We start from the raw sequence: 14469 nt of genomic DNA, 5'->3' as shown, positions 1-14469 counted from the left end.
TTATGGTCCCTTTTCTTCACTTAAAAGAAACATGAATTAGAAATGTTAGAAGAGAAGAGGGAGAAAATGTGGGAGCAGAAAATATGTTGATTTTCTCATCTTGCTCATCTCCCACAGTAAGCTCAAAAGATACTTAAAATCAGTAAACCAATAATGAGATAAGTACATTTCTTTTTTTTTTTTTAACAGTTTAGCTATATATATATTTTAGTTATTTATTATTATTATTATTATTTTTTTTGCCAAGGCTGAGTTTGAACCCGCCACCTCCAGCATATGGGGCCGGCACCCCACCCCTTTGAGCCACAGGCGCCACCCAGTAAGTACATTTCTTAAAGGTTTTCTTTGTTTGTTTTTAGAGACAGAGTTTCACTTTGTTAGCATCACCCATTTCTTAAAGTATTAAGAAAAAAAGAGTAGACAACAGAGATATACTTATTTAGCCATTGCTTGTAATAAGAAGTCAAACAACTCAAAAGATACGGTAAAAAACACTGACATTTTTTGGGAAGCTGAAGTGGAAGGATCACTTGAGGCCAGAAGTCCAAGACTAGCCTGGGTAACATAGCAAGATCCCGTCTCTATATAAAACACAAAAATCAGCTGGGTGTGCCAACTTACACCTGCAATCCCAGTTAGCCAGGAGGCTGAGGCAGGATGATTGCTTAAAAGCCCAAGAGTTTGAGGCTACAATGACTTATGATCAGCCACTATACTCTAGCCCAGGTGACAGAGCAAGACCCTGTCTCAAAAAAAAAAAAACCTAACCCCAATATCACCTTAACCATGTCATCAAACTGAGCATGACCAGTAATGGGACAAACTGATGTTATACATTATTATGTGCTTCAGTCGATGGAATGAGGATGTATGATGCATTCTTCCCCAGAAATTTAACTGCATGTGATCATGAGAAAACAGATAAAGCCAAATGTTAGAACATTCCACAAGATCAACTACCTAGTTTTTTTTGTTTGTTTTTTGGTTTTTTGAGACAGAGTCTCACTCTGTTGCCCTGGGTAGAGTGCCATGGCATCAGAGCTCACAGCAACCTCAAACTCTGAGGCTTGAGCAATCCTCTTGGCTCAGCCTCCCAAATAGCTGGGACTATAGGTGTGTGCCACCATGCCCACCTAGTTTTTCCATTTTTAGTATAGCAGCCTAAGGCTGCTCAGGCTGGTCTTCAACTCCTGAACTCAAGCAATCTACTCATTTCGGCCTCCCAGAGTATTGGGATTACAGGCATGAGCCACCATGCCCAGCCCCTAGATTTTTCTCTAAAACAACATATTGACAGACTGATATAGATTAGAAGAGTATAACTAAATGCAATGCATGATCCTCCACTTGATCACAAATAAACAAAAAGGCTACAAAGGACATTACTGAGATAACTGGGGAAATGTAAATATCAATTCCATATTAGATACATCAGCTGTGTAAGTGCCTGGGTGTGTTACTGGTACTGTGGCTAACTAGAAGCATATTCTTCTTTTTAAGAGATACATGCTGATGTAGTTATGGATAAAGATACATGGTGTTTGCAAGTTACCTTCAAATATTCCCCCCAAGAAACATACATGTAGATAGTGGCAGAATTAACCCAAAGTAGGAAAATATTAACAATTGGTGAATCTTGGGCAGCGCCTATGGCTCAGTGAGTAGGGCGCCGGGTTCGAACCGGGCCCGGCCAAACTGCAACCAAAAAATAGCCAGACACTGTGGCAAGTGCCTATAGTCCCAGCTACTCGGGAGGCTGAGGCAGAGACTTGCCTAAGCCCAAGAGCTGGAGATTGCTGTGAGCTGTGATGCCATGGTACTCTACTGACGGTGACAAAGTGAGACTATCTCTAAAAAAAAAAAAAAAAAAAAAAAAATTGGTAAATCTAGTTGAATGAAATACAACTAGATTCACTGTATTTTCTTTTTTTTTTTTTTTTGGAGTCTTTCACTTTGTCTCCTAGTCTAGAGTAGTACCATGGCCTCAGCCTAGCTCACAGTAACCTCAAATTCCCAAGGTCAACCAACCCTCCTGCCTCAGCCTCCCAAGTAGCTGGGATTACAGGAAAGCACCACCATGTCCAGCTAATTTTTCTATTTGTAGTAGAGACAGAGTCTCAATCTTGCTCAGGCTGGTCTTGAACTCCTGATCTGAAGCTATCCTCCCATCTATGCCTCCCAGAGTGCTAAGTAAGATTACAGGCATGACCCACCACATCCAGCTGTACTTTTCCCTCTGCTTTTCTGTATGATTGAAATATTAAATGACAAGTTGAAAGAAAAAGATTAAGTACATATTTTATGTTATACTTAAAAAAGCAACCTACAAGACAAAAACCCAAAGCTCACAAATTATCAGAGGACACACAGAAAAAGGAAACCATAATAATGGATCATACAGTAAATGATTTAAAAAGGCAAAAAGACCATACTAACAAATCATAGCAGATCTTTTGATGACAGAACTAAAACCAAACACAGATTATATCAATATGTAAAAATGAGCTAAATTCACCTATTACATAACTCCCCAAGTGACTAACAAAGAAAATCCAAACACATGCTATATGTAAAAATAGATTTTATAGCAGGTGAATTAAATTTTAATTAAATTTTAATTTAATTAAGATGTTTTAGAAAGACATAAATAATACAAAATGATTCAGAAGCATTGACAATAAAAGGGTAGGCAAAGAGATACCAAAAAAATACAAATAAGAAAGGTGCATTCATGATTATAATAGCAAACAAGATTCAATTCACAGCAAAAGCTCTAAGACAAAAGTATACCTCATGATGATAAAGACTATAATCCATATGAAGATCCCATATTATTAGATTCTATTCACACATCTCAGCATCCAAAAACAAAAACACAGAAAGTATGAGACAGAACTGGAACACATTAGTGGGAGCCTTTCTCTGTTTTACACATAGTAAATGTACCCTTCTCACCAGGAAAAAAAGCCAAGAAGCCTTTTTTTTTTTGGAGAAAGAGTCTCACTATGTTGCCCTCTGCAGAGTGCTATAGCATCACAGCTCACAGCAACCTCAAACTCCTGGGCTCAAGTGATTCTCTTACCTCAGCCTCCCAAGCAGCTGGGACTACAGGCACCCACCACAAAGCCCAGCTATTTTTTGGTTGCAGCCATCATTGTTGTTTGGCGGGCCAGGCTGGATTCGAACTGGCCAGCTCAGGCATATGTGGCTGGCGCCTTAGTTGCTTGAGCCACAGGCACCGAGCCTAGGTATCTTAATATAAAACAGAAAGTACATCTTCTTTTCAAATGTCCACAGAACATTTAAAATTGATTAAGCACTCAGTCGGTAGGGCGCCGGCCCCATATACCGAGGGTGACGGGTTCAACCCTGGTCCCGGCCAAACTGCAACCAAAAAATAGCCAGGCGTTGTGGCGGGCGCCTGTAGTCCCAGCTACTTGGGAGGCTGAGGCAAGAGAATCGCTTAAGCCCAGGAGTTGGAGGTTGCTGTGAGCTGTGTATGGCCATGCTGTGAGCTCTACCGAGGGCCATAAAGTGAGACCCTGTCTCTACAAAAAAAAAAAAAAATTGATTAAGCAGCTAAGAAAATCTTAATAGATCACACCAAAAAACTAGAGTTGAGGACTAAAACTAGAAAATAATAATCCCAGGCAGTACCTGTGGTTCAATGAGTAGGGCGCTGGCCCCCTATACTGAGGGTGGTGGGTTCGAACCCAGCCCTGGCCAAAATGCAACAAAAAATAGCCGGGCATTGTGGTGGCACCTGTAGTCCCACCTACTCAGGAGGCTGAGGCAAGAGAATTGCCTAAGCCCAGGAGTTGGAGGTTGCTGTGAGCTGTGACGCCACAGCACTCTACTGAGGACAACAAAGTAAAACTCTGTCTCTAAAAAATAAAAAGAAGAAAAGAAAATAATAATCCCTACCTTCTAGGAAATTTTAAATCTCTCTCAAAGAATTCTTGGGTCAATAAATGGAAAAATATCCCATGTTCAAAAAAAAATAGAATTCTTGGGTCAAAGAGTAAATCAAACCTAAAATTTCAAAGGATTCATAAAACAACTTAAATATGAGACATCAAAATTTACATCAGAATTTATATCAGCTAAAGTAAGTTCTCACAAGAAATTTTAAAGGCTTTTATTAATGAACAAGAAAGAATAAAAAGAAATAAATTAAGCATCTAGTAAATTCAAGAAATTAGTACAACTAGTAAATTCGAGACCTGGTTCTTTAGGGAGAAAGTAGAATAAGGCATAATTAATCAACTCAAGAAATAAGGAACAACGTAATAGAACACAATAGACACAGTAAGAAATGAAAATGGAATACTAACCACAGAAACAGAGGGAATCAAAAACAAATACTACTTTGCTCAATTTTAATAAATTTGAGTGCCCACAGTAAGTGGGTAATTTTCTAGGAATAGGTACATTATCAAAACTGACTCCAGAAAAGTTTGTAATCTAACGCAGATATTTAAGATTTAAGAAAAAGAAACTCCAAAGTATTTAAACTGGTCCAGATGTCTGTATAGCAGCATAGATTTTTAATCTCCATTTCCCCATATAATAAGCAAATAAATGGCAAACCCATAAATCCATGGAAAACATTTATAATACAATAATAAGGTATCCCCACAAACCCCAACATTTAAGAGGGTGGGAACAAACTACCAAAAGCTGTAAGAACTGCACAATATCAATGTTATCAGTATTCATGTGGGATGAGACAAAAGAAGTAATGGACCTGAGAACAAAAGAAGTCTAAAATAGCCAATAGGTTACTCACTGGAAAGTATAGGAGGCCAACTTGATACCTGCAGCTGAACCTGTGAGAGATTTTCTCCAACCCAATAATGAGTATAAAGGTGAGCAAATCGGGCTCACAGTAAGGTGTAAAGGGGCCCATCGTCTAACGGTCTCTGGGAACTCAGAAAATAGACCAGCCAGGACTTTCTTTTTTTTTTCTTTTTGTGGTTTTTGGCCAGGGCTGGGTTTGAACCCGCCACCTCTGGCATATGGGACCGGCGCCCTACTCCTTGAGCCACAGGCGCCGCCCGAGCCAGGACTTTCTTACAGGACAAAAGTCAGCACTGAGCTGGGCGCCTGTAGCTCAGCAGCTAGAGCGCCAGCCACACACACTGGAGCTGGTGAGTTCGAACCCAGCCCAGGTCTGCCAAACAACAATGACGACTACAACCAAAAGATGGCCAGGCATTGTGGCAGGTGCCTGTAGTCCCAGCTACTTAGGAGGCTGAGGCAGAAAAATTGCTTGGGCCCAGGAGAGTGAGGTTGCTGTGAGCTGGGCAACACAGTGAGACTGCCTCAAAAAAAAAAAAAAAAAAAGAAAAACAAAAAAGTCAGCACTGATAAGATATAATTTGTATTGGAATTAAAATTGAGAAAGACAGGAACAAAAAAGAAATGGTACAGAATGATAGAGGCAGCAGAACAAGAAATCTCAGAAAGCAAGCTGCCATGTCTTTTAAAATTAACTGGAAAGTAGAGAGAGTCTGTGAAGCTATAACATGTAATGTTTTTATTTTTTATTTATTTATTTATTTTTTTGTAGAGACAGAGTTTCACTTTATGGCCCTCGGTAGAGTACCGTGGCCTCACACAGCTCACAGCAACCTCCAATTCCTGGGCTTAAGCGATTCTCTTGCCTCAGCCTCCAGAGCAGCTGGGACTACAGGCGCCCGCCACAACACCCGGCTATTTTTTGGTTGCAGTTTGGCCGGGGCGGGGCTCGAACCCGTCACCCTCGGTATATGGGGCTGGCGCCCTACCGACTGAGCCATAGGCGCCGCCCATGTTTTTATATTTTTAATTTTTCCCCATTCTTCTCTCTCTTTCCCTTTTTTTTTTTTTTTCCAGAGTCTCAAACTCTGTTGCCCAGAGCTATCATCATAGCTCACTGAGACTTCTAATTCCTGGGCTGAAGCAATGCTTCTGCCTCAGCGTCCTGAGTAGCTCGGGCAATAAACATGAGCTACCACACCCCACCTAGAAAAGCTATTTAAAACTAAACCTTCTTTTAAAGGTTTAAACCAGGTGCAGTCCTAGCTATTCAGGAAGCTGAGATAGGTAGATTGTTTGAGCCCAGGAGTTTGAAACCAGCTGGACAATATAGTGAGACCCTATCTCTAAAAATTAAAATAAAATGTTTATTTTTAAAGTTCAGAACAACTAATTTTAAATATAAATGAGCAACAGAAAAATATCATGATCAGAATCTCATAAAAAGTTTTTCTAAGAAAAGAGAACAAGAACGTTTCTACAAACAATAAATGCATATCTGAAGACATGGATGGAAACTGTAACTTACTATTATTTCAAAATTAATTATAAGACATTAAAGAAAAGCCACATGAAAGCCTAAAGAACATAAAACAGAAATAGAAAAACTCAGAAATAAGCTGACAGAACTTAGAATAGAATAAGAAATAAAAATAATTCTTGAGCTCAGCGCCTGTAGCTCAGTGGTTAGGGGCACTGGCCACATGCACCGAGGCAGGTGGGTTCAAACCTGGCCAGGGCTTGCTAAACAACAATGAAAACTGCAAAAAAAAAAATAGCTGGGCATTGTGGTGGGAGCCTGTAGTCCCAGTTACTTGGGAGGCTGAGGCAAGAGAATCGCGTAAGCCCAAGAATTTGAGGTTGCTATGAGCTGGAGACTCCCTCGCACTCTACTGAGGGCGACATACTGAAACTCTTGTCTCAAAAAAAAAAAGAAAGAAAGAATAAACAAACAAATAAATAAAATAAAATTACTGAAATTAAAACAAGGTGAAAGGTAGAAAAAGTTTTAAAATAAAAAAGAAATGAGGCTGGGCATGGTGGCTCATGCCTATAATCCTAGCACTCCAGGAAGCCAAGGCAGATGGATTGCCTGAGCTCACAGGTTCGAGACCAGCCTGACCCAGAGCAAGAACTCGTCTCTAAAAATAGACAGGCATTATGGCCGGCATCTGTGGTCCCAGCTACTTGGAGGCAAGAGAATCACTTGAGCCCAAGAGTCTGAGGTTGCTGTGAACTATGACACCAAGGCACCCTACCAAGGGCGACGAAATGAGATTCTGTCTCCAAAAAACAAAAAAAAATGATGAGATTAAAAAAAGTATCTGAGAAAAAGTGACAAATACTTAAGATGAGAAAAGATCCAACCTATACATAGTAAAAGTCCCTGTTGGCCAGCTGAGGTTGCTCACACCTGTAATCATAGCACTCTCAGGAGGCCGAGGAGTGTGTATCGCTTGAACTCAGGAGTTTGAGACCAGCCTGCACAAGATCAAGACCCCTGCCTCTACTAAAAATAGAAAAATTAGCCAGGCATTGTGGCAGGTGCCTATAGTCCCAGCTACCAGGAGTCTGAGGCAGGAGGATCACTTGAACCCAGATGTTTGAGGTTGCTGTGAGCTGGCCCGATGCCACAGAACTCTAACCCGGGCAACAGAGTGAGACTCTGTCTAAAAATAAAAAAAATAATAAATAATGCCTATAATCCTAGCACTCTGGGAGGCTGAGGTGGGTGGATGGCTTGAGTTCAGGAGTTTGAGACCAGACTGAGCTAGAGCTAGACTTAGTCTCTCTAAAAAAAAATAGCTAGGCTTTGTGGTAGGCACTTGTAATCTCAGCTACTTGAGGCAGGAGGATCTCTTGAGCCCAAGAGTTTGAGAATGTGATAAACTATGATGCCATGGCACTCTACCAAGGGTGAAAAAGTGAGACTGTCTCCAAAAAAGAAAAGAAAAGAAAAAATAAGTAAATAAAAAGAAAAGAAATGCTTTGAAAGAATATATAAAACTTTAAAATAGCACCAATCCATTTGAAGAAAATGTTAAGCACTGAATTAATCTACATAAAAGTGGGAAGTAAGAGATAGTTTAGGAAAATAGTGATGTTTAGGCTCTACTCTTCACCCAAGACTGTTTTCAATATAATAAAGTATTGTGCAAGACAGACATTTGACCTTTTATTGTGTTAACTTTCTTTTTGAGATTTTTTTTTTCTTTTTTTTGCAAGAAAGCAAAAAACCCACCACCTCTAGTATATGGGGCCGGTGCCCTACTTTTGAGCCACAGGCGCCGCCCTCTTTTTGAGATTTTCATGGACTATAATAGGCTGCAATGCCCACGATGCTACTCATCTGTCAAGTGATTTGCTCCTATAGCAGCAAAGCTGCTGCATCTTTCAAGTTCTCATCTGGAACTCGTCCTAGACAAGGATGGATGAGTCCCTACTACACTGCTGAATATCATTACAGTCACTAGATGGTCAAGGTAAATACTTCAAAGGTGGACTACAGTGATATTCCCAGCAATGAGATTTGTAGTTCTTTTTCTAGGATGAGTTCACAAACTTCACTGTCAGACCTCGTACGACTACAGCTCTGATGGCCATTCCAGAAACAGAGTCCCCAAACTGCTTTGAAGGGTGGACTAGGTGCATAGCTTCCCAAGGGGAGTAACTCTGAAGGTGACCATGGTGATACTCAGCAATAGGGTATGTAGCATGTTTTCCAGGATGAGTTTGCGACCTGTCTTACCTCTTATGTCTATACTAGCTATCTAGTCTACCTGACCTCTGAATGTCTACCCCTCTGATCCTCCCCACATTACATCCTCTGTTCAGGGATGAGAAACCCAACAGTCAAGTTTGTTGAAATCCTGTGAAATGTATTACTAAGCAAGATGAATGAGTTAAGAATCCCTACTATAGACTCGGTGCCTGTGGCTCAAGCAGCTAAGGCACCAGCCACATACACCTGAGCTGGCGGGTTCGAATCCAGCTGGGGCTCGCCAAACAACAATGATGGCTGGCTACAACCAAAAAATAGCCAGGCACTGTGGCAGGCACCTGTAGTCCCAGCTACTTGGGAGGTAGAGGCAAGAGAATCGCTTGAGCCCAGGAGTTGGAGGTTGCTGTGAGCTGTGATGCCATGGCACTCTACCCGGAAGAAAGCTTAAGGCTCTGTCTCAAAAAAAAAAGAATCCCCACTACAGGGCAGCGCCTGTGGCTCAGTGAGTAGGTTACTGGCCCCATATACTGAGGGTGGTGGGCTTGAACCCGGCCCCGGCCAAACTGCAATGAAAAAATAGCCAGGCGTTGTGGCGGGTGCCTGTAGTCCCAGCTACTTAGGAGGCTGAGGCAAGAGAATCGCCTAAGCCCAAGAGATGGAGATTGCTGTAAGCTGTGACGCCATTGCACTCTACCGAGGGCGACAAAATGAGACTCTGTCTCTTAAAAAAAAAAGAATCCCGACTGCAATGCAAAATGCAGACTTGACAGTTGAGGGACGATTTTCACCATATGGAAAGTTAAAGGTTCTAGAAGTTTGCTTTTCTTAAGTGTTAAAACTGTTTAATTGATTAAGTCTAAATTATAGTAATAAACAGAACATGCTTATGAACAGTAAGTCTCAAGAGACACTAATACTCATAATGGAGAATAACTACAATAGAACAATTGACTTTTTCCTTAAACTAAAGGAATTTTTAATATTCCCTTGATTATATATCTTATACTGCATGTTATTCTTTGTTTATGAATTCTTCTTACCCAGAGTATCTTTAATAAGGATTTCAAGCTTCTGCCCCATGTTGGGTCCTCTCTCCTCTTTTGGATTCTGTACTCGATTTACAATCTCTTGCTTGATAGAATTGATTACAAACAATAAATTATCTGTAAGACAGAACAAAACACTTGGAACATGTCACTAACATGGAAGAATTTCCTTTTAATTATGTAATAACAGATATTCAATTTAAAAATGGAGAACATGTAAGAAAACATTAAGCAGTGATGGTTATATGCTTTCTATCCAAAGAGACTAATTTCAAATGACATAGCTTTTTTTTTTTTTTTTTGGAGATCATTGAGTATTATGTAACACCTGTGACAACCCATTGTGGCTGGGTGTGGAGGTATGTGCCTGTCATCCCAGATACTCAAAGGCTGCAGCAGGAGGATCACCTGAGAAGTTTGAGGCAGTAGTGTACTGGGATCACCCTGTAAATAAGTACTGTGCTCCAGCCTGGGCAACATAGCAAGATCCATCTTTAATTTTGAAAAGCAATAAAAAATAAAAGGATAATACATTATTGACATGCACTGATGTCCACTATCCTATAAGCTACTTGTCTTCACCGCTTTAAGATGAATGGTAGTACCTACTGTATCAAACCACAGGATCTTAGTAAATGTTTATTAAATAAATGAAACCAAGTCCTTCAAAGACAAGAGCTTTAAAAACAAATTTTCCTTCTTTAAGAAGCTTAAAAATGAGTGAAGTTAACCCAAATTAAGTAGAAGGAGGGAAATAATAAATAAAAAGCATAAATCAATGCAACAGAAAACAAATACAGAAGAAAATTAATAAAGCCAAAATTTGGGGCAGCACCTGTGGCTTAGTGAGCAGGGCACTGGCCCCATATACCAAGGGTGCAGGCACTGGCCCCATATACCAAGGGTGGCAGGTTCAAACCCGGCCTCGGACAAACTGCAACAAACAAATAGCCAGGCATTGTGGTGGGCACCTATAGTCCCAGCTACTTGGGAGGCTGAAGCAAGAGAATCCCCTAAGCCCAAGAGCTAGAGGTTGCTGTGAGCTGTGACGCCATGGAACTCTACCAAGGGCGACAAAATAAGACTCTGTCTCTTAAAAAAAAAAAAAAAGAAAGAAAGGGGAAAAAAAGCCAAAGTTTGATTATTTCAAAAGATTATCAACAAAGCTACACACCCACACTGCCATCCAGACAGATTTATCATAAAAAATTAGATAAAACACCAATCACTTCTATATGGAATTAAAAAGGGGTTATCACTTTAGAATCTACAGACACTAAAAGGATAATAAGAAAACATTATGCTGAAAAGCCAAGAACTTGGATGAAATGGACAAATTTCTTTAAAATACAACTTAAAATTGACACAAGAAATTAAAAATCTGAATATGGCTCAGAGCCTATAGCACAGCAGTTATGGCGACAGCCACATGCACCAAGGCTGGCAGGTTCGAGCCTGGCCTGGGCCAGCTAACCAGTAATGACAACTACAACCAAAATATAGCTGGCATTGTGGTGGGCACCTGTAGTCCCAGCTACTTTAGGAGGCTGAGGCAAGAGAATCGCTTAAGCCAAAGAGCTAAAGGTTGCTGTGAGCTGTGATGTCACAATACTATATAGAGGGTGACAGAGACACTTTGTCTCAAAAAATAAATAAAATCAAATAAAAATCTGAATAGCCTATTTCTAGTAAAGGAATTAAAAATATAAAAAAAAAAAACTTCCTAAAACAAAACCAAAGGACTTTAACACAATAAATAAATAAAATTTATCTTATCCAACTTTCTCAAAAAAGAGGAAGGGAGGCCAGGTGTGGTAGCTCACGCCTGTGATCCTCGTACTCAGGGAGGCCAAGGTAGGAGGATCTCGGAGCTCAGGAATTTAAGCCAGAGCAAAAGCAAGACCCTGTCTCTACTAAAAATAAAAAAATCTGCTGGACCTTGTGACAGGTACCTACAGTGCCAGTTCCTAGGGAGGCTGAGACAGGAAGATCCCTTTTTTTTTTTCTTTGAGACAAGAGTCTCACTATGTCATCCTCTGTAGAGTGTGTAACATCACAGCTCACAGCAACCTCATACACTTGGGCTTAAGTAATTCCTTTGCCTCAGCCTCCTAAAGTAGCTGGGACTACAGGCACTCACCACAACACCCAGCTATTTTTTTGTTGTTGTTGTTGCAGCTGTCATGGTTGTTTTAGCTGGCCTGAGGAGGGGTTTGAACCCGCCAGCCTCAGTGTATGTGACCAGCACCCTACCCACTGAGCTATGAGCGCCACCTTGAAGATCTCTTTACTCCAGGAGTTTGAGATTGCTATGAACTAGAGTGATGCCATGCCTGGACAATAGAAAAAAAAAAAGAGATTAAGAGAGATCATGGCTCAATTCATTTTATTAGGTCAGTATAGCCCTAGAACCAAAACCTTACCAACATATTACAAAAAAAGAAAGAAAAATCAAAGACCAATAATATCCCTCCTGAATATAGACACAAAAATCCCTAACAAAGGCTCGGTGCCTGTAGCTCAACAGCTAGGGAGCCAGCCACATAACCAGAGCTGACAGGTTTGAACCCGGCCTGGGCCTGTTAAACAACAACAACTACAACCAAAAAATAGCCGGGTGTTGTGGTGGGCGCTTGTAGTCCCAGCTACTTGGAAGGCTGAGGCAAGAGAATCGCTTCAGCCCAAGAGTTTGAGGTTGCTGTGAGCTGTGACACCACAGTAGTCTACTGAGAGTGACATAGTGAGACTCTGTCTCAAAAAGAATAAAAATCCCTAACAAAGCATTAACAATAGAATCCAACAAAAACTATTAGAATAAAATACTATAAAATATTAATGACATATATATTTTTTTGTAGAGATAGAGTTTCACTTTATGGCCCTTGGTAGAGTGCCATGGCATCACACAGATCATAGCAACCTCCAACTCCTGGGCTTAAGCGATTCTCTTGCCTCAGCCTCCCGAGTAGCAGGGATTACAGGCACCTGCCACAACATCCAGCTATTTTTTTGTTGCAGTTAGGCCAGGGCCAGGTTTGAACCCGCCACCCATGGTATATGGGGCCGGCGCCCTACCGACTGAGCCACAGGTGCCGCCCTTAATGATAGATTCTAATATAAAAAGGAAAATACATCATAACCAAGTAGAGTTTTATTCTGAGAAGGTAAGGTTACTTTTAACATTCAAAAATAAACTGGGGCTCAGCACCCATAGCTGAGTGGTTAGGGCGCCGGCCACATACACTGAAGCAGACAGGTTCGGAACATGGGTGCTAAAACAACAACGACAGCAATAACAACAACAAAATAGCCAGGTGTTGTGGCACCCACCTGAGAATAAAATTCTCAGCCCCAAGAGAATCACTTAAACCCAAGAGCTTGAGGTTGCTGTGGGCTGTGGCACCACAGAACTCTACTAAGGGCGACACAATGCAACTCACACACACACACACAAAAAAAATAAATAAATAAATAAAATAAATTAGGCTGGGTGCAGTGGCTCATGCCTACAGCCTGCTACTTGGGAAACTAAGGCAAGAGGATTGCTCAAGCCCAAGAGTTTGAGGTTGCTGTGAGCTATCATGCCATGGCACTCTACCCAGGGCACAGAGTGAGACTCGGTCTCAAAAAAAAAAAAAAAGTTCTCTAGAAACAAATAATTGAATGATGTTGCACACTGTTCCATTTTCAGACTCAACACTTTGAGAAAGACAATTTTAGAGGCAAAGGAACGTACCAAGTCTAAGATCAGGCTTAAACAGGTAAAGGAAGAAGGCAAGGGGTGGTTCTTATCATAAGATCAAAACTAGAGCTTCCCAGTCCTCTAATGTTCTGTAAAAGGGTTCCAGGTATGTGAAATAGCACAGGGGCCTCCTCCTGTGAATACCTTACTCTTGCTATGTTCCATGATGTCTTAGAGATGAAAATTTTCTACATGTACTGTGATATGAAAAACTGAGAAGCACTCTGATTTACACAAGCACAACAGTTCCCAAATATGCACCAGGCTGGTTGCATAAAGACAAGCTGGGAGGTGTTACAATTGGATTTCTGGATTCTATCTGATTCCAATTCAGAAGATTTAGGAGAAAAGCCTAGAAATCCGTATTTTAACAAGTACACAGACAATGCCAATGAATGATCAAATTTGTAAAACAGATAAATTATTCACACAAAGGTTAAAGTATCATTATTCAATTTAAGGGAAATATTAAAATCAGTCAACAAAACTTGGTAACCCAGCAGCACTATTATAAAACAGAAGTAAGAAATAACAATGGTCAGAAGTGGATCAGGTTGTTACCATAGACAGAGATGAGATGTGACTTAGGAGTCCACAAATACAGACACTTACACTAAATAGAGGACAAGAATAAATAAAAGTGAGCATGTGGCTTACTGAATGGATAAACAAATACGGAGCTAGCCTAAAAGTGGGCAGAATGCAGGGAAAGCAAGTAACAAAACCAAAGAAAAAGGTCAGCAAAGTAATAGGAGATTAATTAAATTCTTAAAAGTTTAAGTTTACCATATTCTGTGTTGAGGCCCCATAATTTCACTTTATTAGCTTCATACTGGGCTTTTTTCTTTAACCGACAAGCTCTATAAAAGGAAGGAGCAATTAGTTCACTTTCATTTTTAAGTAAATATTCAGAATATTATTTTTTGCTGTTGTCATTTTCTAATAGCATCCAAAAACCATTGCCTACTGTTTATCAAAGAATTGACTTACCAAAAACCACATTTATCCAAATTAACTTTTGAAAATAAAGCACACATTTTCAAAAATAAAGCTATGACTAGTACATACGTATGACAGTGGCTAAAAAAACAAAAACAAAACTGACAATACCAAGTGTTGTGGAGGATGTAAAGCAAGTGGAACCTTCAGATGTTGCTGTT

General features: G+C 40.3%; 1 protein-coding gene across 2 annotated transcripts in view; it reads right to left on the bottom strand.

Annotated features, from left to right (window-relative positions):
• CREBRF (CREB3 regulatory factor) overlaps positions 1–14469 on the bottom strand; it is a 66630-nt gene that overhangs the window by 1554 nt on the left and 50607 nt on the right. For both annotated transcript variants that reach the window (XM_053566920.1, XM_053566921.1), the window contains exons 7-8: positions 14096–14169; positions 9562–9684 (exon numbers count right to left, since the gene is read on the bottom strand). In XM_053566920.1, the coding sequence (XP_053422895.1) occupies positions 9562–9684; positions 14096–14169 (197 nt within the window). The remainder of the gene's footprint in view (positions 1–9561; positions 9685–14095; positions 14170–14469) is intronic.

Source organism: Nycticebus coucang, chromosome 17, assembly GCF_027406575.1.
Source record: "Nycticebus coucang isolate mNycCou1 chromosome 17, mNycCou1.pri, whole genome shotgun sequence".
Lineage (NCBI taxonomy): Eukaryota > Metazoa > Chordata > Mammalia > Primates > Lorisidae > Nycticebus > Nycticebus coucang.
Note: the sequence above shows the minus strand (reverse complement) of the source record. Positions and strands in the feature narration are given on the sequence as shown.